General features: G+C 37.5%; 1 protein-coding gene and 1 pseudogene across 1 annotated transcript in view; both read left to right on the top strand.

Moving 5' to 3' along the window:
• The window catches only part of OSTM1 (osteoclastogenesis associated transmembrane protein 1), a 39,956-nt gene extending 23,637 nt beyond the window's left edge, over positions 1 to 16,319 (top strand). The window contains exons 4-6 of the mRNA XM_049654102.1: positions 6,394 to 6,561; positions 8,761 to 8,926; positions 13,530 to 16,319. Coding sequence (XP_049510059.1) covers positions 6,394 to 6,561; positions 8,761 to 8,926; positions 13,530 to 13,585 — 390 coding nt within the window. The 3' untranslated portion in view covers positions 13,586 to 16,319. The remainder of the gene's footprint in view (positions 1 to 6,393; positions 6,562 to 8,760; positions 8,927 to 13,529) is intronic.
• A 291-nt stretch (positions 16,320 to 16,610) lies between these two features.
• LOC125938766 (proteasome subunit beta type-3-like) lies at positions 16,611 to 21,162 on the top strand (annotated as a pseudogene).
• The last annotated feature ends 3,860 nt before the right edge of the window (positions 21,163 to 25,022 follow it).

Below are 25,022 nucleotides of genomic sequence, written 5' to 3'. Positions count from 1 at the left end.
ATTTATATAAATACTCTGCAATTTAAAACTCATTTTTATTAAATTTGAAATATATCTTTTTCAAAACCCCTTACCTGCCCCAATAACCATTCTATTAGCAGTTATTCATATTTTACTGTTTCTGTGCTTGCTATCTTTTCCAGGCCTTTCTATATCTTTCCCTTTTTTTCTGAGTTTTGATGTTCGACTAGACTACTACTTTATATATTGTGTTAGAAGGATATGGGAGATGTACTTTCTAAATGTTTGCATGTCTGAAAATGTCCATTTGTTTCCCTTACATGTGAGTAATAGCTTGGCTAGGTTTACGATTCTAGAATCATAATTCTTTTTTCTCAGTTCTCTATGAATTATTCTCCTTTATCTTTAGTGTTTCAGATAGAAATCAATGCCAATTTGAATTGTTTTCATTTATAGGTAATTTTTACTTAGTTTTTCTTTTACTTTGCCCTATCTGGCCCTTTCTCTCCTTATAATAGTCCTATTACAGATAAACTGAATCTTTTGGGTCTGGTTCCTCCATGCCCCTTATCTTCTTTCTCTTAAGTAAGTTTTCTCACTTTCTCCCGTTCTCTCTCTCTCTCTCTCTCTCTCTCTCTCTGGCTTTTCTTTTTGTGTTCTAGGAGAGGTCCTTGTCTGAATCACTAATTATATCCTCAGTGTTGCATTCTACTTTTCACTGCTTCTATATTAATTTCTTCTGTTGTGAGGTATTTTTTAATTTTCAAGAATTTTTATTGCTCTAATAGGTGCTGTTTTTCTTACTGTTTCAAGAATAAGCTATGTTATTTGCTTTATTCTATTGTAGGTAAACATTGGGAAATACAGATGAAAGAAATCAAATGCCAGATTATTTGTAAATATCTCTTTACACATATATTTAGTCTCTCACTTTTACTAAGTATATACTAGTTTAAAGCAATTATTTTTAATATAGTCTCTTTTACCTTTCAGGACTTCTATTTTTTTCAAGAGGCAAGCTGATTTTATTTTATCTCAGATCTTTGCAGATAAATGTGACAAATGATATGCATTATTTTTTCAGTCTTTTTCTTATGAAAAGATTTAAAACTCACAGAAAAGTTGAAAGAGTGTTACAATGAAGACTCATATCATCTAGATTCAACAATTACCAACTTTTTGTCATATTTGCTTTATATACGTGCAGATATGTTTAGTTTTTTTGCTGAAGCATTTTAAATTAAGTTGGAAAAAAATAAGTTGTAGATATGATGACATATTATTTGCTTTTTAAAGAGTTTTCAAGTTTTAATTTTAGAATAATAGTAGATTTAGAACAAAATTACAAAGATAGTACAGAATGTTCCCATATACCCCTCATTCAGTTTCCACTCTGTTAACATCTACTATTGTTATAGTACATTTGTCACAACTGAAAAACCAACATTGGTGCATTACCACTAACTAAACTAGAGTTTGTGTTCGCTAGTTTCTCCAGTAAAGTCCTTCCTTCTCCATCCTGATTTCCAGATTGCATTTAGTTGTTCTGTTTCCTTAAGTGAGTTAGTTTTACTCACGACGCTTCTGATGTCCAGTGTGTAGTGATTTTCCCACACCAACAACTAATTCTCTGATTCTCTGACACCAACTAGGTGTCCTACAATTCAATTTTGATACTAACTACCTGGAATTAATGTCAGACTCCACAGATTTAAGGGCTCAGTCTCACAAGAAGCCCTTATTTCAGATGCCCATCACAAAGTGCCCAGGTTACCTACCCTTGCGTTCGACTTGGCTACAAAGTCAAGGGGTTCCCACAACTTGCCCCCTTTCAAGTTCAGTAATTTGCTAAATGACTCACAGAACTCAGGTACACTTTTTACTTATGTTTACTGATTATTACAGAGGATACAAGTCAGAAATAGCCCAAGTGGAAGAGATGTGTAGGTGAAGGTGTGAGGGAGGGGTGTGTGTGCAGGGCTACCATGCCCTGCTGGGGATACCACTCTTCCAGCACATCGCTGTATGCACCAACCCAGAAGCAAACTCTTGTAACATTGAGGGGTGTGTGTGTGTGTGTGTGTGTGTGTGTGTGTGTGTGAAGGTTTCATTATGTAGGCATGATTAATTACCTCAGCTACTGGTGATTAACTCAGTCTCCAGCTCCTCTCCCCTCTTCAGAGGTCAGAGGTGGGGCTAAAAGTTCCAACACCCAATCATGCTTTGATCTTTCTGGTGACCAGCCTTTAGCTTGAAGCTATGTAGGGATGCCCAGCCACCAGTCATGCATTAGCATACAAAAGGCTCTCATCACTGGGGATATCCCAGTGCCAGGAACCAGAGACAAAGGCCAAATACCTATTTCCCATCACACCACACTTAGCTCTTGTGGTCTATGACAGTTTCTCAATCTTTCCCTGTTTTTCATGACTGATAATTGTGAGGAGTACTGGCCACATATTTTATAGAATGTCCCCCAGTTTGGGTTTGTCTGATGTTTCTTTCATGGTTACACTGGGACTATGGGTTTTGGGGAAGAACACTACAGAAGTGAAGTGCCTTTGTCATCACATCCTGTCAGAGGTACGTGCTGTCACCATGATTTATCCCTGATTATGTTAATCTTGATCACCTGGACAGGGTAGTGTTTTCTAGGTCTCTTTAACTCAAAGTTACCTTTTTCTTCCTCTTTCCATATTCTATTCTTTGGAAGCAAGTTCCTAAGTGACAAGAATGGGGATGGGGAAATTAAGATCTAAGTCCTGGAGGAGTGAGTGTTTGCTTAAATTATTTAGAAATCTTCTGTAAGGAAGATTTGCCACTTCTTCCACATTTATTTATTTATATCAATATGGACTCATGGACATTAATTTCATACCTGGAGCTGTAATTAATTTTTAAAAGTTCTCTCCTATATGCTGAATGAATTCTTTTTCATTAGGGCATTTATTCTGATGTCTAGGTTTAATTTGCACTTAGAATCACTTTATTTGCTTTTTTTTTTTTAATTTATTTTGTTTTCTTTTTATGTCTAGTGTTAGGCTCATCTTACTTTCTTATGTGCTCATGTGGTCAGTGTGATAAGATGGTTGTACCGGGTTGGGAGGGCTGAAAGAAATCTCTCTCTCCATATAGAGTTTGGTTTCTATAGCTTGACTTTCAGAAATTCCCTCAAGCAGGCACTATGCACTCACTTATTCATTCAACAAATATTTAATTGGCACTGATACGTGCCAGGAGGTAGTGTTCTGGGCACTGAGGATAGAGCAGTAAACAATACAGCTAAGATTTCTGTTCTTCTGAACTATGTCCTAGTAGGGGTAAGACTAATAACAAAGAAATGAGATCATTAAGAGTACTGAGTCCTGGAAAGGGGTGTAATGTGCTACTTTAGAGAGGGTGGGCAGGGAGTACCTCTGAGTAGGTGAATTTTGAGACAATCTAAATTTTGACATAGAGTCAGCCATGGGAAGAATGCTTCCCTTAGAAGCAAGGATAAAGGCCTTGGGAGAGAGAATGAGCTTGGTATGTGCAAGGAATGAGAAGAAGGCCCGTTTGGCTGGAGCACAGTGAGCATATGTGAATGAGATACGGGGAGATAGGCAGAGGCCAAATCTTGTAGAGCTGTGCAGAACAAAGGAAGAAATATGGACTGAATTCTGAGCACAATGGGAAGCCATTTAAAGCAGGAATGTGACATGATATGAATTGCATGTTAAAATAGTACTCTGGCTGCGCTGTGGAGAAACTCAGTTGAACCTGGGCAAGAACGGAAAGGAGGAACTTATTTAGGATGCTGTCACAGGAGAGAGAGATGGTGTGGACTGGGGTCCTGGCTGTAATGTTGGAGAAATGCAGATTGGTTCAGAATATATTTTGCAAGTATATCTAACAGGGCTTGCTGATAGATTGGGTAATTCCTGAGATTTGTGGTGGCTGATCAGAGAGGGAAGAAGAAGCAGGACTATCCTAGAGTATCCGAGAGTATGATGGGGCCACTAGAAAGACTGGTTGTAAGGGATTGAGGATTAAGAATTCTGTTTTGAGCAAGTTAATACAAAATAGCTATTGAACACCTAAGTTGAGATGTCAAATAACGTTATATGTGAACTTGGAGCTTGGGAGAGGTGTGAGCTGGAGATACAGATTTGGCCATCATCAAATCAGGTACAGATGGTGTTTAAAGTCATGAGACCAAATGTGAATGAGTGAAGCTATAGTGATAATAAAGGGGCCCCAAAGAACTCCAGTGTTTCATAGGTAGGGTGTGTGTGTGCACGCGCCCATGTGTTTAAAAGGAGAGGGGAGCCAGCTTAGGAGTGGTGTAGCCGGGGTACAAGAGCACCTGGCTCCGGGGGTCCCAAACAGACCAGGGCCGGCCATTTGCTGCTGACAAATTCCAAAGTCAGAGAGACTGATTGGTGATGAAACAGGAAAGGAATTTATTTCTATGAGGCCAATGTCCAGAAGACAGCCCACTAGCATCCCAAAGACTGTCTCCAAAGTGCTGAAAATACTTCCAGGTTTACAGAAGGAAAATGTGGGGCAAAGATGGGTGGGTAGTGCAGGCAGGAAGTGAAGGTCAAATTGATCATCATCCTCATCGTCCTGGAGTCAATCATGGGCAGTGTCTTATAGGCTCAGGGCCACCCTTATTGCTTCAGGGGGTAGTTTAAGTTCCCCTCTGGAGATGCTTTGCCCTCAGGGTCTTCTGCCTGAGCCTAGAGACAAACTGGAAAGAACACAACTAAAAAGTTTGAGGTCAAAAGGGAAGCAGCCTAATTGGTGACATTGTCTGTGGCAGTGGCTCCGCACTCCGTGCTTGGGCGGGAAAATGGGTTTACATTCCAGACCGGATCCATTTTGGGTAGTAAGCGTTTGCAGGTGGCTTCTCTGAAAACCTGGACTGTCTTGGTGGCTGTGAAAAGGCTCCTTTTTCTGGCTGGGTCTGCAGACAGGGTAGGGCTATTGTTCTAGCCTCTTGCATCTCTAGAGCCCAGTGGATGGCTGGCTGCAGGGGATAGAGGTTCACAAGAGACTGTGGTTCTGGTTAGTTTCTCTGGGACTGGTATAGCAGCTGATATTACAATACAGCCTTCCTGTGATGTGAGACTTGCATGTCATACCTTTGTATTTAAGTTGCTATTCAAGTGCCTGGATTTACCTTTCTTTTCTTGAATCTTGTGAAGAAGTCAGGACACAAGGCATGTGCTAATATCATCCTCTTTCTAGAATCCCACTTCCTCATTCCTTTTAAACACTGTAGGTCTTTTTATTGTTTGGCTATGCCACCGTTTATTCAGTCAGTCCCTATGTTGATGGAGATTTTTGGTTCAGTATTTGACTATTACAAACATGTCTTTTTTGAGTATTTGTATGACTTTAACAGAAGTGAAATTGCTCTGTCAAAAGATATATGCATTTTAAATTTTCATATAAATGGCTAAATTATACTCCACCATCAAAGTTCTGTGCTCAATTTTTGATTGAACACATTTAGCGAAATGCACAATTGTTCTGTGAAAAACAGGCCATGTGCTAGTTCTTGTGGCAGAACTAAAGGGAGACTTAGTTTCTCTGTCAAATAGATGGTGGGGGGGGGGTAACATTGTGGGGGCTGCATCAGTTTCCTTTAATTGTTTCTTTTCTCTTTCATTCCAATATTCAGTTAATATCATTTCTTCAGGCTACAAGGTAATGAATAAGGGAAGAGAAGGCAAAGTTGTGAACTGACTGGTTAGCAAACTTGCTCTTGAAAAGACAAGTGTCAGTCGCGGAAATGGAAAAGATTGCGATTCAGCAACATAATAGCTTACATATTATATCCACTACCTTCATTTTAGGTTATATAATCCTTTGGCATTAGTCCCTTTTTGTTGACTAGAGAGGTCTGGATTATAAGCCTTGACATAAGAGGGTTGAGTGGGGATGTAGTTTGGTGCCTTTTCCTTCCACATTAATAAAGTGCCTTCTGTCTCAATGAGGCAGACTTCAGTGTTGAAGTCAGCACAGGGAATGGCATATTTGGTTTATTCTGTGAGAGTAGGATAGATGAGAGCAGCCATATAAATGACCAGATGATTTAAGACATTTGGGGGATTTAGACATTAGTAATTTGGCATCGGAGCTATTGTTCTCACTTAACCAGCGACTAGTGCAGTGGTTTTCAAAATTTAAGGGTAACTAGAAAGTGCGAAAACATTTTGCTATGTGCGTGCTTCTCTAATCCTTGAGACCTATAATACAGGTAGTGGTAGCAATATATTATAGATGATAAAACAGGCTCAGAGTGATTTAGTAACCTGTCTAACATCACACAGCTCAGTACTTTAATGTGCTATAGTGTTTCCTGTCTGCTAGGAGGTCAAATAGCTTATGTTAAAAGAGATGTAATGTTTATTGTGTGTATTAAATGTGCCTTTGATGTTTTAGGTGAGCGTACACAGTCTTATGCAGTTAAGGAATTATTCAGAAGTTTGCAAAAACTGTCGTGAAGCATACAAAACTCTGAGTAGTCTATACAATGAAATGCAAAAAATGAATGAACTTGAAAATAAGGCTGAATCTGGAACACATTTATGCATTGATGTGGAAGATGCAGTAAGTACTTTACTTGTGATATGATGCATATTTTGCAGTGTTGTTGATTGTGCCTTCAGTAGTATTATCCCCTTTAGAGGTATATTGGAATCTGTATATGCTGTCTTCAACCAGAAATAACTAGTTATAAAGTAGTAGAGTTTTAGAATATCCTGATCTGTCAAACTAAAATGAACATTAATCAAGTACTTCATAAATGAGTTGACAATTTGGTACGTTTGGTGTTTTAAGGTTGATAATATGTGTCATTTTCAGAGGCATGGGTGTTATATGTTTACATTTCAATTTCTTGTGTGCTATTGCTGATTCAAGAAGTCTCTGGTTTTGCTACTATGTGTTTCTTTTTTCTTTTTTCTTTTTTTTCTTTTTGTAAGCTTATGTATTTATTTCCAGAGAGAGAACAGCTGAGGGGGGTAGAGGCAGAGAGGGAGAGAGAATCCCAAGCAGACTCTGCGCTGTCAGCACAGAGCCCAACGCTGGGCTCAGTCTCACAAACTGTGAGATCCTGACTTGAACCGAAATCAAGAGTCAGACGCTTAACTGACTGAGCCACCCAGGTGCCCTGCTACCATGTGTTTCTGAAGCCATTTTTGAATTGCTTCCTATCCCATTGCTTTTATTCTTTATATCTGTTATCATCTGAAATTTTTGTTTACTTGTTTACAGTCTGTTACCTCTCACTGAACTATAAGCCACATGAGGAAAAGGACCTCCTGTCCTTTTCTGTTTACTGTCCAGTATTTAGAACAGTGCCAAGCATATAGTAGGCCTTTAGTAATGTATATTGATTAAATGGTTAACAAAAAAGATTTTTCCTCCACTGTATAGTCGGCCTTCATGTGGGCACCACTAGATGGCGATCATGCCTTTTTATGGGAATATGGTGCCTGAGGGGTTGAGGCATCAAAGGAAATAGGAATTACTGGCTAAAAGTAGAGAACTAAAGGTCAGAGTTAATAAACTTAATGGTTGAGAATGATGAATATGAATAGCAGCTCAGAGTGAACTATGGTGGATCAATAATATTTGTGATGGCAAAAAGCACTTATTATCAACTTAAAATGGGTACACCATGGGGATTTTTATTTTTTTACTGCTTTTTCTAATGTCTGGAAGAGTACCTGCTTCTAGTAGGCTCTCAGTAAATACTAAATATTTATTTTAAGAATAATAGTCTATTTCATCATTTTTAAAATGAAGAAGAAAGATGAATATTGATTCCCTGACAAAGGTTGGATTACATAGGAAATCAACATGACTGCCTGTTTTTAGAACGTCCTTCTTACAGTAAGCAAAGCTTACAGTAAACATACAAAGCACCATTTGCAAACCATATCTCAAAATTCAGGCAAGAACAGTTTTCTACATTAAATTTGATAGTTTCCTTATATCACTTACCATGTTTGACAGAAACTGTGAGCTCAATGAAAATGGGGTATTGCTGCCCCTAAATATATCTGTTTTTAATGTATGATGCTAAATGAAATACTACCTAAAAAAGTTTCCATGATTCATTAGATATTATGGACTTAAACAATTATTTGCCATATGAATCTTTCATAATATCTTAGGTAAGGTACTAAACATTTCATAGATATCATCTCTTGAAGAATAGCTGTATTTACATATTTAGTTGATGTTTTTATTTTCATTCTAAAAATATTGCAACAAGCTCAGTGAGATTACACATGTAACATAAAAAAAATTTGTTTTTGTGAGCCTTTTCCCCCCATTTTATTGAGATATAATTGACAAATGAAATTGTAATATATTTAAAGTGTTCAACGTGATAATTTGATATACATATACATTGTGAAAGGACTCCCACAGTCGAGTTAATTAACACATCCATCACCTTACATTGTTACCCTTTTAAATCTTCTTTAATGAATGAAGCATGGTCTAACCATATTTCTGTTGATACAAGTTCTCTGAGATCTGTGAAAGGCTGACATTCTTTGGATAGTGTTATGAATTTAGAATATGAAATTTCTGTATGATATAAACTTATACAGTGACTGATTGTAAACTAGCTAATTTCCTGGGCAGAAGAAATTATCCTCAACTATCAATAGATTTTTTAGGGATGTATATTTAGTTTTAAATTCTGGATGCCTGTTATTTTACTAATAAAATAATTGTATGACTTGAAGACAAATTAAATGTAAAAGAAAGTAATTTTATTTGCTATCGTTCCAGATGAACATTACTCGAAAACTTTGGAGTCGAACTTTCAATTGTTCTGTCCCTTGCAGTGACACAGTGCCTGTAATTGCTGTTTCTGTATTCATTCTCTTTCTACCCATTGTCTTCTACCTTAGTAGCTTTCTTCACTCAGAACAAAAGAAACGGAAACTCATTCTACGTAAGTTTCTTTTTACGACTGTTTATTTATTTAACTAAAACCTGTATTTTAAAAACTTAAGCCTGTTTTAGAAACGATGTATACTCTGAAAACTCAAACTGTATTAGACTAAAACAGCTCTCTGCTTCAAATTTTACAGTAAATACTTACTAATAGGAGAGATGTGTAAGAAGTCTATAAGTACAAATAATCAAAAGTCAACATACAGTATCTTTTCAGATGTTTTAACTGAGAGAGCTAGCTCTGGAATTAGGTAGGCAACAACAGAAGAATAGCAACAAAGGTTTTGCAGACCTGAACAGCCATGGTAGGGAGAGGTGGACAGCTCTCAGGCCCATCAGAGCTGTGGTGGAGCCACCTAGAAAGCCACCTAAAAAGGCAGGGAGAAACTATAGTGAACACACAGACAATTTGTTTATGAATAAATTGGAATTGTAGTTGCAAGGACATTACTTCACATACAGCATGTGCTCACACATATTCCCCATCAAATAGGGCAGAGCAGAAAAAGCACTAACTAGAAGTTCCTATTTAGCTGAAGACGAGTGGCTTCTAAGTCTAGTGGGTTTCTTGTTTATGATCAGAATGAAGGTATGGGCTTATCCCTTAATAATTTTAATTTTTAAAATAGAGAATGTCTTTTGTAGAAAAAAGTTAGGCTTTTTTTTCTCTTAAATATTATTCCTAGTCTAGGAACCTATGATATAAAATTTCTTTCCTTTATAAATTTCTTTCTAGCCTTTCTTCTTCACAGTTTATTTAACCTCACTAATATATTTAACTAAAAAAAGCTACTTACAGATCAGCTTGAACTGAATTTGTAATGTCTTGTCACCTTGAAAAGCTAGCTAATAAAGGGGAAAGTCTGTAATATGAGTGCATTTGGCAAAGCTTTTCAAAGATTGCTAGCATTCTATAAAATATGTAATAAATGAGTCCTAAAAGTACTTACTTACAGTTTTAACAAAATATTGCAGGGACCTCACTATTGAGAAACTTTCTTTTTCAAGGCTTAGTGTACTTTTAAAGTTTAGCATCATATTTGCCTTGCAAATCAGTTTAACTCTGTGGAAGATACTTATTGCTTCTGATCAGGGTTTTTCAAAGTCACTTTCATCCATCTGCTTGTACAAGCCACAAACCTTGTTATCTTTACTTTCTTAATTCTTTTCTTTATTATTTCCCTATTCCCATATTCTCTTCCCTACCTTTTTTCACTCCATCAGCAAGTATTGACAGCTGTACTTCCAAATATGTATCTTAAATTATCTTTTCTCTACCTCCACTGTTAATACCTTAGCCCAAGCCATCCCATCTCTTATCTGCCCTAATGCAGGAGTCCCTTACCTGGTATCCCTGCTTCCATTTTTTGGACCCACAACAATCCATTCTTCATATAGTGGGTAGAGTAATTTTTCAAACACAAATTTTACTATGCTTTTCTCCCACTTGAAACCTTCCTGTGTTCCTGTTGCATCTAGAATAAACTCAAAACATATTTCCAGGGTCTGCTTTCTAAGCTATGTGTGACCTGCCCCTCCCTCCCCATCTACCTTTCTAAACTCACTACACCCACTCCTTTCTTTGTTCGTGATGCTGTATGTAGGCAGCCTGGCCTTTTTGCTCCCTTCAGACACCAAACTCATTCACACTGCCCCCTTCCCAAAGCTCTTACACTGGCCCTCTCTACCTTCCTTGACTGGCTCCTGTCATCCAGGTCTTAGGCCAAAGATACTTATTCAAAGATACATTTTATGACCCCCATCCTTAAGACATCCTTCTTTCAATTCTCCTATATCTATCATCTGTGATGACACTTTTTAACTTAACTTTTTCATTTATATTCTATCTTATTTGCTCTCCTGACTCAACTGGAGGCTCCATCAGAACAAGGATTTTGTCTTGTTCACCACTATATCAGTATCTAGAAAGTACCCGGCCTATATTAGGTGCTCAAATATATTTGTTGGATAAAAGAACATGTATCTAATGTTAGCATTTCCTAGGGTGTGTTCCTTAAAATAACTAGTCCTGTGAAATTCCTTTTTATGATCTCCATAATGTACCTGAATATAAATTAAAGGTTCTGAGATTATATTCCCAAAACTTGACAGAACTTTTGCATATTACCTGTGATGTTTCATGTTTATGAATTGATTTATGAATTTAAGGAAATGCTAGTGTAAGCAAACAATTCTTGTGCTGTTATCTCATGGACATTGGTTTTTTTGGTTTTTTTTTTATGTCACAATTTTATATACCCCAATTTATTAAGTCCTGTGGTAGGAATTCGCGATTAAAAAAAAAAAAAAGGAACAAGGCACAATATGTGCCCTCAAAGAACACACTGACCATAATCCAATTATTACAACCGATGTAGTTAAAGGTATACAGTGTGGTTGGCCCACAGAGAGTGAGACCAACTCTGCATTAGGGCTGTTGGAATTCATCCCTAGATCTCTGGGGTAGAATTTCTCTCCTCTCCTCTCCCCTCCCTGCCCCTTCCCTCCCCTCTCCTTTTATATCCCCTGGAGTAGAATTTTGAAGGATATAGGGATTTATTAGAGAATAAGGAAGCAAGGAGGTTGTAGATACATGTACTCATTGGCATTGCACCTGGTTAGTTTAATAAACTTGGTAATTAGTGAGAAACTATTATTTCTAGTAATTTTAAACAACATAGGAAGAAACCCTCTTGATTTAGTTTGTCTCCCAAACCCACAGAAGCTTAAGAGTAGACTTCTAGCTTAGGCAGTTTTTTAGGTTAAGTTGCCCTTTAGTTTAGCCTGAAGCAATACACTGGTCCAGAAAGTCATGTTGTCATCTTAGAGTGGTGGTTAGCAGAGACCCTGATAGAAACCAGAACACTGGTTTTCATCCTTGAACACATATCAGAATTGTCTGCAGAGCTTTAAAACAAAACATAAAAACAGATGCCTGGGTCCCATTGCAGACCTTCTGACCACAACCTCTACTCTCATGTTAAAAGCCTCTGAAGTAGAGAGATTCCTAGTTATCCAATGTAAGATACTTTTACTATGGCACAATTGTTTTTCATTTATGGAACATGAGAAACATTCACATTTAACTATAAGCACAAACATTACCAAGCAAAATAGCCATGATTTCCTTTATTGACCCTAATGATTCAGTCCCATTAGCATCATAATCAAAATTGATTGCACATATTTTATTAGCAGCCATATGTATTTGTGTGTCTGTGCACATGTAATATAACTCAATGTAACTTTTTTTTGTAAGCCATTTAAGTTTTTTTCAACTTTTTTTTGACAATTTTTTGACATTATAGAATTATTTTAAGAGAAATCTAGATTTGGATTTCTAACTTAGACTTTTTAAAAAATATTTATTTATTTAATACGAAATTAATTGTCAAATTGGTTTCCGTACAACACCCAGTGCTCATCCCAACAGGTGCCCCCCATCACCCCCCCTCCCCTCCTTCCCACCCCCCCCATCAACCCTCAGTTTGTTCTCAGTTTTTAAGAGTCTTGGGGCGCCTGGGTGGCTCAGTTGGTTGAGCATCCGACTTTGGCTCAGGTCATGATCTCATAGTCTGTGAGTTCGAGTCCCACATCGGATTCTGTGCTGATGGCTCAGAGCCTGGAGCCTGCTTCGGATTCTGTGTCTCCCTCTCTCTCTGCCCCTTCCCTGCTCATGCTCTGTCTCTCTTTGTCTAAAAAATAAATAAAAACATTAAGAAAAAAAAAATTTAAAAAAAAGAGTCTCTTATGTTTTGGCTCCCTCCCTCTCTAACCTTTTTTTTTTCCTTCCCCTCCCCCATGGTCTTCTGTTAAGTTTCTCAGGATCCACATATTTATTTATTTTTGATAGAGAGCAAGTGAGGTGCAGAGAGAGAGAATCCCAAGCAGAATCCCTCTGTCAGTGCAGAGCCTGATGCAGGGCTTGAACTCACGAACCATGAGATCATGACCTGAGCTGTTGGGGCGCCAGTGTGGCTCAGTTGGTTAAGCATCTGACTTTGGCTCAGGTTATGATCTCACGGTTTGTGAGTTTGAGCTCCATGTCGGACTCTGTGCTGACAGCTCAGAGCCTGGAGTCTGCTTTGGAATCTGACTCCCCGTCTCTCTGTACCCCTCCTGTGTTCATGCTCTCTCTCTCTCAATAAATAAATGTTAAAAAAAAAAAAAAAAAAAAAGGACCATGAGCTGAGCTGAAATCAAGAGTTGGATGCCTAACCAACTGAGCCATCCAGGCACCCTACTAACTTAGACTTTTAAATATACAATTTTATTATTGTACCTTGTAACACTTACAATTTTTAAGTAGAATACTCTAACCTATATTACATATTTGAGATTGTGATGTTCAAGATGATATAAATTATGTCTGTTTTATTTGGTGCTGCTTCTAACAAAGTCATGTGTGGCTTCAAGCAAAGTTACGTTTTTTGAGGTTGGTAGAAAAAAATAGACTTGGGTTTTAATTCTTAGAAGATTGAGTCTATTCTGATTCAAACATAGAATTATTAGATGAATACTATAGTTTACATAAAAATAATGAATAATTACATTTAGAGAATTACATTTGAGTTAAAATATAATACTTTTGATTTATCTAGCCAAACGTCTCAAGTCCAGTACCAGCTTTGCAAACATTCAAGAAAATTCAAACTGAAATCTACAAAACGGAGAATTAACGTCCTGTTCCATGGGTGAATGGTAGGAGATGCAGCTTGGTCCAAAAGAAGATAAACTGATTTGACAAGTCAAGTTCCTAAGAAATGCAAGGACTTCAGATTTATTTTTAAATAAGGATTTTCAATTTTTCTTTCCTTTTTTGTTCCTTTTTTAAGGGTTTGGGTATTTTTAATTTCCAGGCCAAGTAATGTTGTCTATTTTAAAGAGTATTTGTTACAATAACAAAAGATGCAAGGACAATCTTTGTTTTGTTTTGTAGGCGTATTATTACTACTTGAGACTTCTGGTATCTCCTTATTAATATAGTATTTTAGTAGCAAAGTTTTTGAAAACTAACATTTAAAAATTAATTAATTATAGCAAAGACTTTGAAAAAGAAATATACTTGCCAAAAAGTAGCAGGTCCAAAGATTAATTTAAATTACCATTGCAGTATTATTGTTTTATATATATATTTAATATGTCATACATTACAAATAATATGTAATTCAATCTCTAGTTTACTTTAAGTGATTTTTGAAACCACTAGTTAGAAACCTCCCGAACAATTTTTAGAAGCAGGAAGGCACATTACATTTATCTTTGTAAAAAGATTTACGGTAACTGGTTTCTTACTTAACTTTTATAAATAGTGTTGTATTTTACACCTTATTTTTGCCTTTATTTCTTAAATAATTTGAAATCACTGGACTGCTGTATTATATTCAGGGCAAGATGGATTCTTTTTCTACCAGGGATTTGCATTGTGAATTACATTAAGTTATTTGGCAATTTATAATTTATTACTACTTTAAATCAAATGTAGCATTCTCACAATATGTATTTAAGTTTGTTTTTTTTTTTTTTTTAATGGAGATTCTCTTGGGATATATGGAGATTTTTGGAGGGGAGAGAGAGGAGGGGTAAAAAAACCTTAAGGTTCAGAAAATAGGGACGTGGGGGGTGCTCACGAGAAGACTGTCGAATGGTTCATGTTGAGGGCATGAGTTAAGATGAGTCTGATACAGAAAGCAGTTAGGTTAAGATGCCTGTTTTTTTTCTAAATTATTTAAATCAGTTAAATGTGATATGATAGAAATGAAGTCAGATATTTCACTATCAGAATGCAAATTCTATTTTGGGATGTTTGTATCAACCTTTCTAGAAAAAAGCTTCATTTCAGAATTGTTCACAGTTTTTTTCCCTCAGGTTTTTAGTGTTAGGTATTTCATTTGTTAATTCCTTCTTGCTTTCTTGGTGGAAATAGGCTTTGTTCTAAATGTTGAGAATGTGAAGCCTGCTCTGTATAGAAACAAGAATTAGGTTAAATAGTACAAGAATTTTAATCCCTTCATATATAGTAAAATGCTCTATAAAGAGGCAAGAAAGTGTTTTTAATTTTTTTTAATGTTTACTATGTATGTAGAGTTGAAAAAGAAGGCTTATCTTTGGATATGTAACATATCCAAAAGCCGTTACAGTTTTTCTAGTGGGCTGTGATCCATTTAAAATGTGCTGGGGTTTATTCTGTCATTGTCATTGTTCATGCTGCTGATACTAATAACACTGTCTTGATTTGAAGCATATAGTTGAGGGCCATTGAAAGCAATCTTTCATTAATGCAGATAAAACCAGTTTACATATGCAAAGTTACAAAATGGCATATTTGAATCTGTAAGTAGTGACTCTTTGATCACCTTTCAATGTTATGTATTTCTAAAAACCATTGCTTTTGGGTATGGTTGCAAATAAGCACTTTAGAAAAGAAAAGATAGCCTTTGCTATTTTTCTGGTTGAGTCATTGCTCTTTCAACATAGCATCAGCAATAGATTTCAAAAATAAGTATTAAGCATTACACTGAAGTGTGTAAATACTTCATTTTTTAGTCATACAGATAAATTCTTTGCATAGTTTTAAATTCTGAGACACATAAGCATATGTGTGTGCATCTTTAGCTTTTTGACACTTTGAAATAAAGGAAGTAACTTAAAAAAACTGCAGTGCACCATATTTGATTTTTTTAAGATATATTTTTAAAACTTCAGATGTAATTGAACGTCACACATCAGTTTTTCAGGCATTGAGTTTAAATGCCTACTTTAAAAGTACCATCTAATCATTTTGTTGTTAATAAAAATGTACTTTTGGATTGTTTATTTTTTTGTTTGGATTTGAGATGTAGAACTAGCATCAGATAGCTATCTTAAAATGTGACTCTAAATCAATACCACCAGAGTGTAGATGGTAAAGGTTACTTCTAATGGGACAGCATTTTCTAATGTTTCATGGATGAGCTGTACTTCTACTGCAGTGTACTCCTTATAAACCGAAATGTTTTTCCAGAACGTTATTATTGGGGTTGCATTCCTGATGAAAGACTTGACATCTATAAATAATAGACATCAGCAGCAATGAATTAAAAAAGCAAAATTTACACCAGTAACCTATGTACCTGTTGAAGATAGGAAAAAAATTATGTTCCAAGCACATTGTTTTCTGAGCTACAAGAATAGTGGTCATCTGGTCACAGACTCCGAGAGCCAGATGGATCCCTAAAGACAGCTGGATCTAACCCATCCGCTGCATGAATTCCCTCTAAAAAGTGTATCACTTATTTCCTATCTTCTCAATTGAGGAAGCAGAACATCATGGAGCTCCTTATTTATGACTGAGCCATTGTTTGATAGTCAAATCTAAAATTGAGACTTGAAATACCTAATCAAATGTTTTTCTACTCTGCTCATCCAAAATTCCAAAAAATGATCACATTGATTATAAAAAGAGCTTCGGCCTATACTGAATTATACATGTAACACATAAAAATTACAACTCTACCAGGGTTGCTTGTTCTAAACTATTACATCGGGTATAATAAATATTAGTCATACATGTAACATACTTAATGACCAGTAGTTTTCTTTGTCTCCTTGGAACTAAAGAGGGCTTTTAGAAGATAATATGACTAATTCATGCTTCTTAAAGTAGGGAGGTTTTCCATAATAATTTTTTATTAAAAAATTATTAACAAAATCTTTTTCCTGTGATAAACAGATGTATTTTTTAAAACATCCATCCCAGTACCTAAATGCAATCAAAATATTTCAAACCTTTAAAAGGAATGAATGATAAGCCCATCTTTAGCTAGATATTGTAGTAAATCCTCCATTGTCATACCTAAGTACCAGAATTGTATCCAAAAGTTTTGCTCAATAGCATTAGAAGTGAAAAACAATTCAACAGCTGTAATTTCTGGAGTAATTGTAGACAACTAGAGTGTAGATAGGAGGATTGGAAGTTGTTAGCTTATCCTGTTTTGACTTCTGAAGCAGAAGAGTAAGCAGAAGGAAGTAGGTTTCTGGTCACCAGAATGTGTATCTTCAGAGGCAGAGGCCCACAAGAGAAAGCTTGACAGTCATCCCTGTTTCCAGAGGGGAAGTTATGTCTTCCCTTTCTCCCTCCTATTAGTACTTCATTTTCTATGTTCATTTGAAGTGCTATTGCCAGTAATGTAATAGGAGCTGAGATATAAAGGGCTTGACCGTGGCTTTGTAAAATCCAAATCCTCAAAATAAATAAACAAACAAATAAAATCCAAATCCTCTTTATATCTTGGCTGTTCTTCACTAAACAAGGCAGTGTTTTTTTGTTGTTTTGTTTTGTTTTTACAACCTAGGGACTGCATTTCCCACCTTACCCCCCAACACATACACATGCTCTTTCTCTTGCTTTTCTCCTTATGGGTTTGGAGAATTACGGTGTGGGCAAACAGCTAGCACAGGATGTAAAGAGTGTGAGTGAGCAAGTAGAATCTCCACATTTACTCTTTCCCCTCACACCTCTCCCCTGTGATTCCCAAATATTTATATAGGAGGGACCTAGGAATGGAAATCTCTAGGAGTAGTATTAGATTGTATATTTACTGGGGGAGGCTTTTGGAAAATGATGGACATTGTGAAAGGGCTAAAACTGCTTGAAATTACACTACTTGCCACACTTTGCCCGCCATCCACTCAGGACTTAATCCTGCTCCAACCCAGCATCTCAGGAGAAACATGAAATTGTTGTTTAGCTGCTTTGGCTCCTCCTGCTCGGTTTATGTCCTCTTTTCTTTGTTCGCTTTTCCCCCTGTCTCCTGATACCACAATAGATGGAATCATAGGAACTATCCTTTGTAGTTTAGCTATTATCACCAAATCTGCACCACTCATTCTGTGTCTTTGAAACACCAGGGATAGGTGCTTACTTACATGGGTACTGAAATTTTGCTTGTAACCAACCCCACCATGCTGGAAGTGAGTTAGAGAATGCAGTCACTGACCTGGTCAGGCTCTGGAAAACCCTTTTGGGGGTTGAGATCCTAGCTTATTGATAGTCTGCTTTCACGAGGTATATCCATGTCACTTTTGGCTCTCAAGTCCACCCAGCTCCTTGGATTTAAGCCCTGTCATTTACTCTTGTTCCCATAGTGCCACCATTTTTCTTTGTCCCCATTAGCTTCACAAACACCAAAAATTCAAATGACCTGATGGGATTGTGGTAAAGTCTAAGTTTTTCAGTACTTTAAAGAAATCATTCCTTTGCCTTCAGGACTGCAAAGTTTCTGAAGAGAGTCCTGCTATAGTTCTTGTATTTGTTCTTCTGTATGTAATGTTTTTGTTGTTTTCTGGCTACCTTCAAGATTTCTTCTTAATTTTTGATTTCCAGCAGGTTTACTGTGATGTGTCTAGGTGTATTTTTCTTTGTATTCTCCTAGATCCACTAGATCCTTTAGTGTTTTAATCATGGTTATTTTTATATTATTTTATGTTTTATTTTTTAAGTAGGCTCCATGCCCAGTGTGGAGCCCAACATGGGGCTTGAACTCATGACCCTGAGGTTAAGACCTGAGCTGAGATCAAGAGTTGGCTGCTTAACTGACTGAGCTACTCAGGTGCCCCTAATCACAGTTATTTTAAAGTTCTTGTTGGATAGTATCAATATCTGAACTATCTCTGGATCTAGTTCTTTGATTACTTCATCTCTTGACAATACACCATTGTCATTTTCTTCTTGATTTTTAATTCATCTTACAATTTTTGCCTAAATGCCAGACATTGCATGAAAAAGAACAGTAGAAACTGAAATAACTAGTATTCATACCTGCAACTGAGCAAACATTTCTATCAGACTATTAGTATGAGGAGTGAGGGTTGAAGACCTCCCATCAGTAGTTGATCTGGATTTGAGTTTTATTGTTAATATCATTACCTTCAGTATATCACAGGTCAAATTCCTCCAGTGATGGAATTTGTGCAGCTACTTTGTGTTTGGTGTGTGTCCTAGAATGCCAAGAGAGTTCTTCTCAGTGTTCCTACTTCAACTTTCAGCAGACTGTGTATAACTGTGCTAAGTGGGATCTCTCTCCATGGTCTTGTCTCTTCCTCAGCTATAGGGGTCTCTTGCTTGTTTCTTTGTGCAAGGCTTATGGTAGGGGCAGGCACTGTTTCTCCCCCCTCTAACCTCAGTTTCATGCAGGTCCTGGGCTCTTGAGCTTTAGGGTGGGCCTTCTTCTCCCCCATGGCAATCGGACACTGCATTGTAATGGGGGAGGTCTTAAATGGGAGTGAGTTTTCTGTCCCTTTCTCACTGACAGTAGACCTTGCTTTGTATCAGTGAAGGATCCTGGTGACTGGTAGGTTTCTTCCCTTCCTCCAGCATCTGATGGCTTTTGCTTCAACTCCTCTTCTGCCACAGCCAACCTTATCTTGGGACCAGGGGGCAAGAAGATTTAGTACTACTCCTTTAGTGGCAGATGGCTTTTTCTTTGTGTGGAAGATGGACATGGGCCCCATGCCTGTCTCACATTGGTAGCTGGCCGTCATCTGCATGCCTGTCTCACCAAAGGGAGGCTCTTTCAGTTCTCCTGATCTGCACCCAGTCTTTCCTGTGAATACCCAGGGAGGCCTATGGAAAAGTGCTGGCAAATGGGGCACACACTTTGTACCATGGCTCCCAGGGGTTCTAAGTTGTCATTCTAGCCCATACTTGGTCTTTAAACTTCTGTTAACATTTCGGGTTTTTTACCTTTACTTTTTTGGCTGCTACTCTTCCTCCTGTACTCTTCCCAAAGCAAAATAGTTGGTAGGAGCAGTGTTTACTGGCTTTCTATATCCTAAGTCGGACTAGAACTCGCTGATTGTTTCTTTATTGTCAACTGTTTTTACTTGATGGCAAACTGCTCAACAATTTGTTTAATACATTCAAAGAGGTAAAACAGGCAGTGAGGGCCTTAACCAGTTGACTGGAATTGTGGCTATTGGAGGTCCCAGTATACTGCAATTATGTCTATTATGTCCTATAATGGAGGGGCCGTCATGGCCTTGAAAGGGAAGAACTGTGTGGCTATCGCTGCTGACAGGCACTTTGGGATCCAGGCCCAGATGGTGACCATGGACTTTCGGAAGTTCTTTCCCATGGGCAATCAGCTGTATATAGGACTGACTGGGCTTATCACTGATGTCCAGACTATTTCCCAGCAACTCAAGTTCTGGTTGAACCTGTATGAGCTGAAGGATGGTTGGCAGATCAAGGCTTATACCCTCATGAGCATCATGGCCAACCTCTTGTACAGAGATGGTTTGGCCCCTACTACACAGAGCCAGAAATCCCTGGGTTGAACCTGAAGACCTTTAAGCTCTTCATTTGCTCTCTAGACCTCATCAGCAACCCCATGGTAACTGACGACTTTGTGGTCAGTGACATCTACTCCAAACAAGAATGGGATGTATGAGTCCTTCTGGGAGCCTAACATGGATCCAGAACACTGTTTGAAACCATCCTACAAGCCATGCTGAATGCTGTGGATCAAGATGCAATGCCAGGCATGGGCGCCATTGTCCACATCATTGAGAAGGACAAAATTATCACCAGGACACTGAAGGCTCAAATGGACTAATCTTCTGTTCCCAGAGCCTACTTTTTTTTTTTTTTAAGTAAAATAGTTTTTCTTTCAAAAACAAAACAAAAGGTAAAGAGGTAAAACAAAAAGTAAGATTGGCAGTTAGGGAAGCCATTAAAAGGAACCAAATCCCCAAAAATATGGTAGCTGAAATTAACTCAATGGAAAGGTTTTATAGCAAATAAGACATAGTTAAAGAGTTAACTCAAAATATGTTAGAAGAGTATCTTCATAAGGAAACAGGGAAAGAAAAAAGTTTGGGAATACAGATTGGGGAGGGGGTAGGTAAGAGACAGAGGGGTTGCATTAAAAAGATTTAATATAAATATAGTTAGAGTCCCTGAAGCAAAGGAGAAAGAAAATGAGATGAAAGCAATTTTTTGAAAACATAATAGCTGAGAATTTTCCAAACTAGTGAAAAACATTGCCACAAATGAAGATGCCCAAGAAGAATTTAAGACAAACCAAAACAACCTAGTCCCATTCATAGTTGATAAAAACCAAAGAGAAAATCTTATAAACCAGCTGGAGAAAAGATATTACCTTTAAAAGAGCAATAACTAAACTTATTGCTTATTTCTCAAGAGAAAATGAAAGCCAGAAGACAAATGGAATATTTTCAAAGTGCTAAAAGAAAGTGATTGACAATCTAGAGTTCTATGCCCAATCAAAAATGTTTTTCAAAATTAAGAAGGAGATAAAGGCATCTATGGACATAAAGACAGAAAATTCTCACAAGTAGGCCTACATATTTTTTTTCTTTTTTTCTTTTTGTTTTGTTTTGTTTTGACAAGCAGGCCTACATATTAAAGGATATACTAAAGGCAGTTCTTCAGGGAGAAGTAAAATGACCCTAGATGGAAACTCAGGTATAAGAAGAAAAGATTGATGAAAAGGGTAAAATATATAGATAAATTTAAATAATAATGACTGGACACAACAATAATATTCTGTGGGATGTCTCTTTTTCTCTCTCTAATATATAGATAGATATTCATATATCTGTGTATATGAAAGAATAAATAGATAAAAACAACAATGGCATAAACATCAAGAGGGGATTATTTTTGGAGTTAAAATGTTTTAAGGTCATTGCATTACCTGGAAAGCTTATTTCTTTAGGCTGTTTCTGGAAGTAGAATTGATTTTCAAATAGGTACTAGTAATGAACTTTGTTGTTTTTAAGTTGGACTGAAGATACATTCTGACTCAGATCCAATTCCCCTCCTTTCACTACATCTTTTAGGATTTTCTTCTGCTCTTTCTTCATATTTTTTAAGGAAGCACTTTGCCATAACAGAAAAAAAGAGGGCTTTAGAATCAATCAGACCTGGGCTTAAACTCCTGTTTTTCCCCTTATTTGGGCAAGCAATTTACTTCTCTGAGCCTTCACTTTGGGAGGGCTGTGAAAATGGGAAGTAATAATACTGTTCTCACAAGATTATTGTGCAACTTAAATGAGATTAAGTATACAAAGAGCCTACAGTGCAATGCCCAATATGTAGTGCTTCATATTGCTCAGTAAGTACTAGTTTTTTTTCCCTTATGGACTGCATTGTGCAACTGGCATTGGATTATACACCCTCTCGCATTGTTTCCTGGGTTCCTTATATTTGTGATTATTATCCCTCCTCTCTTGGCTAGATTGTAATCTTCTCCAGTTCAGGGACTATATATCTCCCTTTTGTATCCTTTGCTCAGTGAATGGCGTTTGGAGTAAGAGCAGTACTTGCTTGAGGAAAGCATGTGTGAATGAGATAAGATACATCCCTGCACTATACATTATGTTGGAAGGCGTCTTTGTAGCAGTTCCACTCAGAAGGAGATTTGAGACCTTGAAGAAAAGTCCTTCAGCTGCCCATGAGAAGCATAAATGGTGAAAACATACTTAATGGAAAAGAGAGAAATGCCATCTTACCATTCAGGAACACTCCAGTTTAAGCACTGAAGATTCCAGGCTGGAACTAGTGCTGAGTACCATGGATTGCTGCCCTTAAAACTAGTATCTTAAGTTGTATATAATAGCTTTTCTGGGCAAGAGTCCCATCTACTTAATCTCTGCTAGATGAGTATACATTAGTTCTGACTGATGAAAAATACCAAGTTAAATCAGACAGTTAAAAAAATCAACATGATGCCCATAACTGGTTTATCTTTCCTTTCAGTAATCCCACATATTACCTACTTATTTGCTGTAATGAACATGCCATTTAGCTAAAATAAGATTAACTGCTTAAACCGAGGCATTACAGGCAGAGAACTTTAATGCCGCTTTGTGTTTCATTATGAAGCTCAGTGGTTAAATGATACGGTGTTGTCGTTTCTTCCTTTGTAATCAAGAGGGTTTCACTTAGGATTAGTGCACCCCAGCCAATTCTCCTGATGGAACATTTGAAGCAGCAAGTTTATATGTCTAGGTTACAGCCTGGCAGCAATAATAACCTTCAGAATCAAACCTGTTGGCTTCATCACCGCTCAAATTGCACTGCTCCTTGTGAGGCTCCCCTCTGCTCTAATGGTGATGGAAATCTCACTTGCCATGCAGATTATGAAAGGCAAATTGGAAGGGGGGTTAGCCATGCAGCTGGAAAATAGCACTGTGATGACCCAGGTGGGATCAGAGTTCAGAATGTTAACCCAAGTTTGTCCCAAGTGAATGAACATTTGCCTGTTCTCTGCATCAAGGTCAAATCCCACTTCAGTGGAGCTTTTCTGGACTGTTCCAGCCCCACTCATCTCTCTTTTCTTTGAACTTTAATTGCAATTCTAGTTCTCCCTAAACAAGGCTATTTATTCATTTATGTGATTCATATCATTGTTCTATATGGGCTAACACCCTCTTCAGTTAGGAGTCCAGCACTAACATCTACATGGTCCTGGGTCCATAAGAGCATGTTGTTTAACAATTGCTCATTGACTGAAGGAAACACCCTCTGTGTGATGTGACCTATTATGACTCAGCCTGGATAGTCCACAGTGCGGACTATCAGCCTCAGCTGAGCCTGAAATTAGCCCCTATCCTTATCATGCCTTCTCTTCTATGGAGTATATTCCATTTTTGTGGTTCATCAGAAAGTCAGACAAAGAGAGTAAACATGGTGACCAATAGATTTGTACATCCATTCTTTTTTTTTTCTTTCAGTAAATATATATTAAATGCCGACTGTGTACCAAGTCTTTTCAGAACTCTAAGAACTGAGAAACTTCTTGCTGACCATTTTGGTGGAGAATGGAGAAAACAGTTTGAAAGAGCTCGAAGGAAATTCCTTTCTTCTCACACAGTATCCTTCAGCCCCAACTTTTGGGCAGGAGCACCTTCTATAATTCTTCCTTTCCCTGTTTGTTTATTCACCTCTTCTTCCCATTCTCACTTCTCCACCTCCTCAAATCACTGTGATAGATGGGACTGCTCCTCCCCTGCCTCCTTGGTTGTGATAATAGCAGGCTATTGAATTTTCCTGTGTGAAACTGGTTTGCTCAGGTCTCTGCCAAGCAGGCTGCACTTGCTAGGTTGGATGGATTCCAGTATGCTCCTCTGGATAGGATTTAGTGTGGGTCAGGATTCCTTAGTGGGTAGGAAGAGGGTGGGGAGAGAAGAGGGAGATTAGGTTGGTTCTCTCTCTGCCTAAGGAATTAGATAAATTATTTAATGAATTATAAACAGGGAGCCCTGCCTTGGATCTACTTCTATCGCCAGCCCAATAATTGTTGACCATGTTTTGACCCTCCAGGGTAAAGTCAGAGCCTCAGTTGCCCATGGGATGATCTGAGGCTGGTGTGGGTGTTTCAGAGCAGCTGACATCCAAGCTGTACCTCTTCAGAAAACTTAGGTCACTCTCTTGACAGCTGCAAATCCAATAGTGATGCACCCTATTCCCCTGCTTCCTTCATTTTTCTGGCAGAAACAGGATATGCTAGAATGATAGATTGTTAGAACCAAGAGGGACCTTATCATCCTTTATTCCAGGTTTCCTTATTTCTCAGGTGTAGAAATTACAACTCGTCAAAGTGGTTTACCCAAGTTGGTGGAACAGTAGTGACAAAGCCAGGGCTATGACCCAGGTCCTGACTCCCAGACTAGAACTGCTATGCCATGCCATCTCTCAACACTCCCTTCCCGTCATTTTATTCCCATACCTCCTTTTCTTGCCTCTCAATCAATTCCTTCTCTCTTGACTGACACATCTGTTTTCTTCCTCTTATAATTTCAAAAGCAAAAACTACCAGTGTTAGAAGGAAAATGACAAAAATGAGCAAAATTGGCTTTTTCAACATTCTCCTAACACCTTTGATTTGTCTATAGTTTGCTAATGAATATTTCTTAGTTACCAATGTGCTTAAGCATTCATTTCATTGAATTTACTGTGGACTCTTAGATGTTTATTAAGTCTATTTCTAATAGCAAGAGCATATTATTCAACTTTTCTCTTTCTTTTCTTTCTTTCTTTCTTTCTTTCTTTCTTTCTTTCTTTCTTTCTTTCTTTCTTTCTTTCTTTC

This window comes from Panthera uncia, assembly GCF_023721935.1.
Source record: "Panthera uncia isolate 11264 chromosome B2 unlocalized genomic scaffold, Puncia_PCG_1.0 HiC_scaffold_24, whole genome shotgun sequence".
Classification (NCBI taxonomy): Eukaryota; Metazoa; Chordata; class Mammalia; order Carnivora; family Felidae; genus Panthera; species Panthera uncia.
Note: the sequence above shows the minus strand (reverse complement) of the source record. Positions and strands in the feature narration are given on the sequence as shown.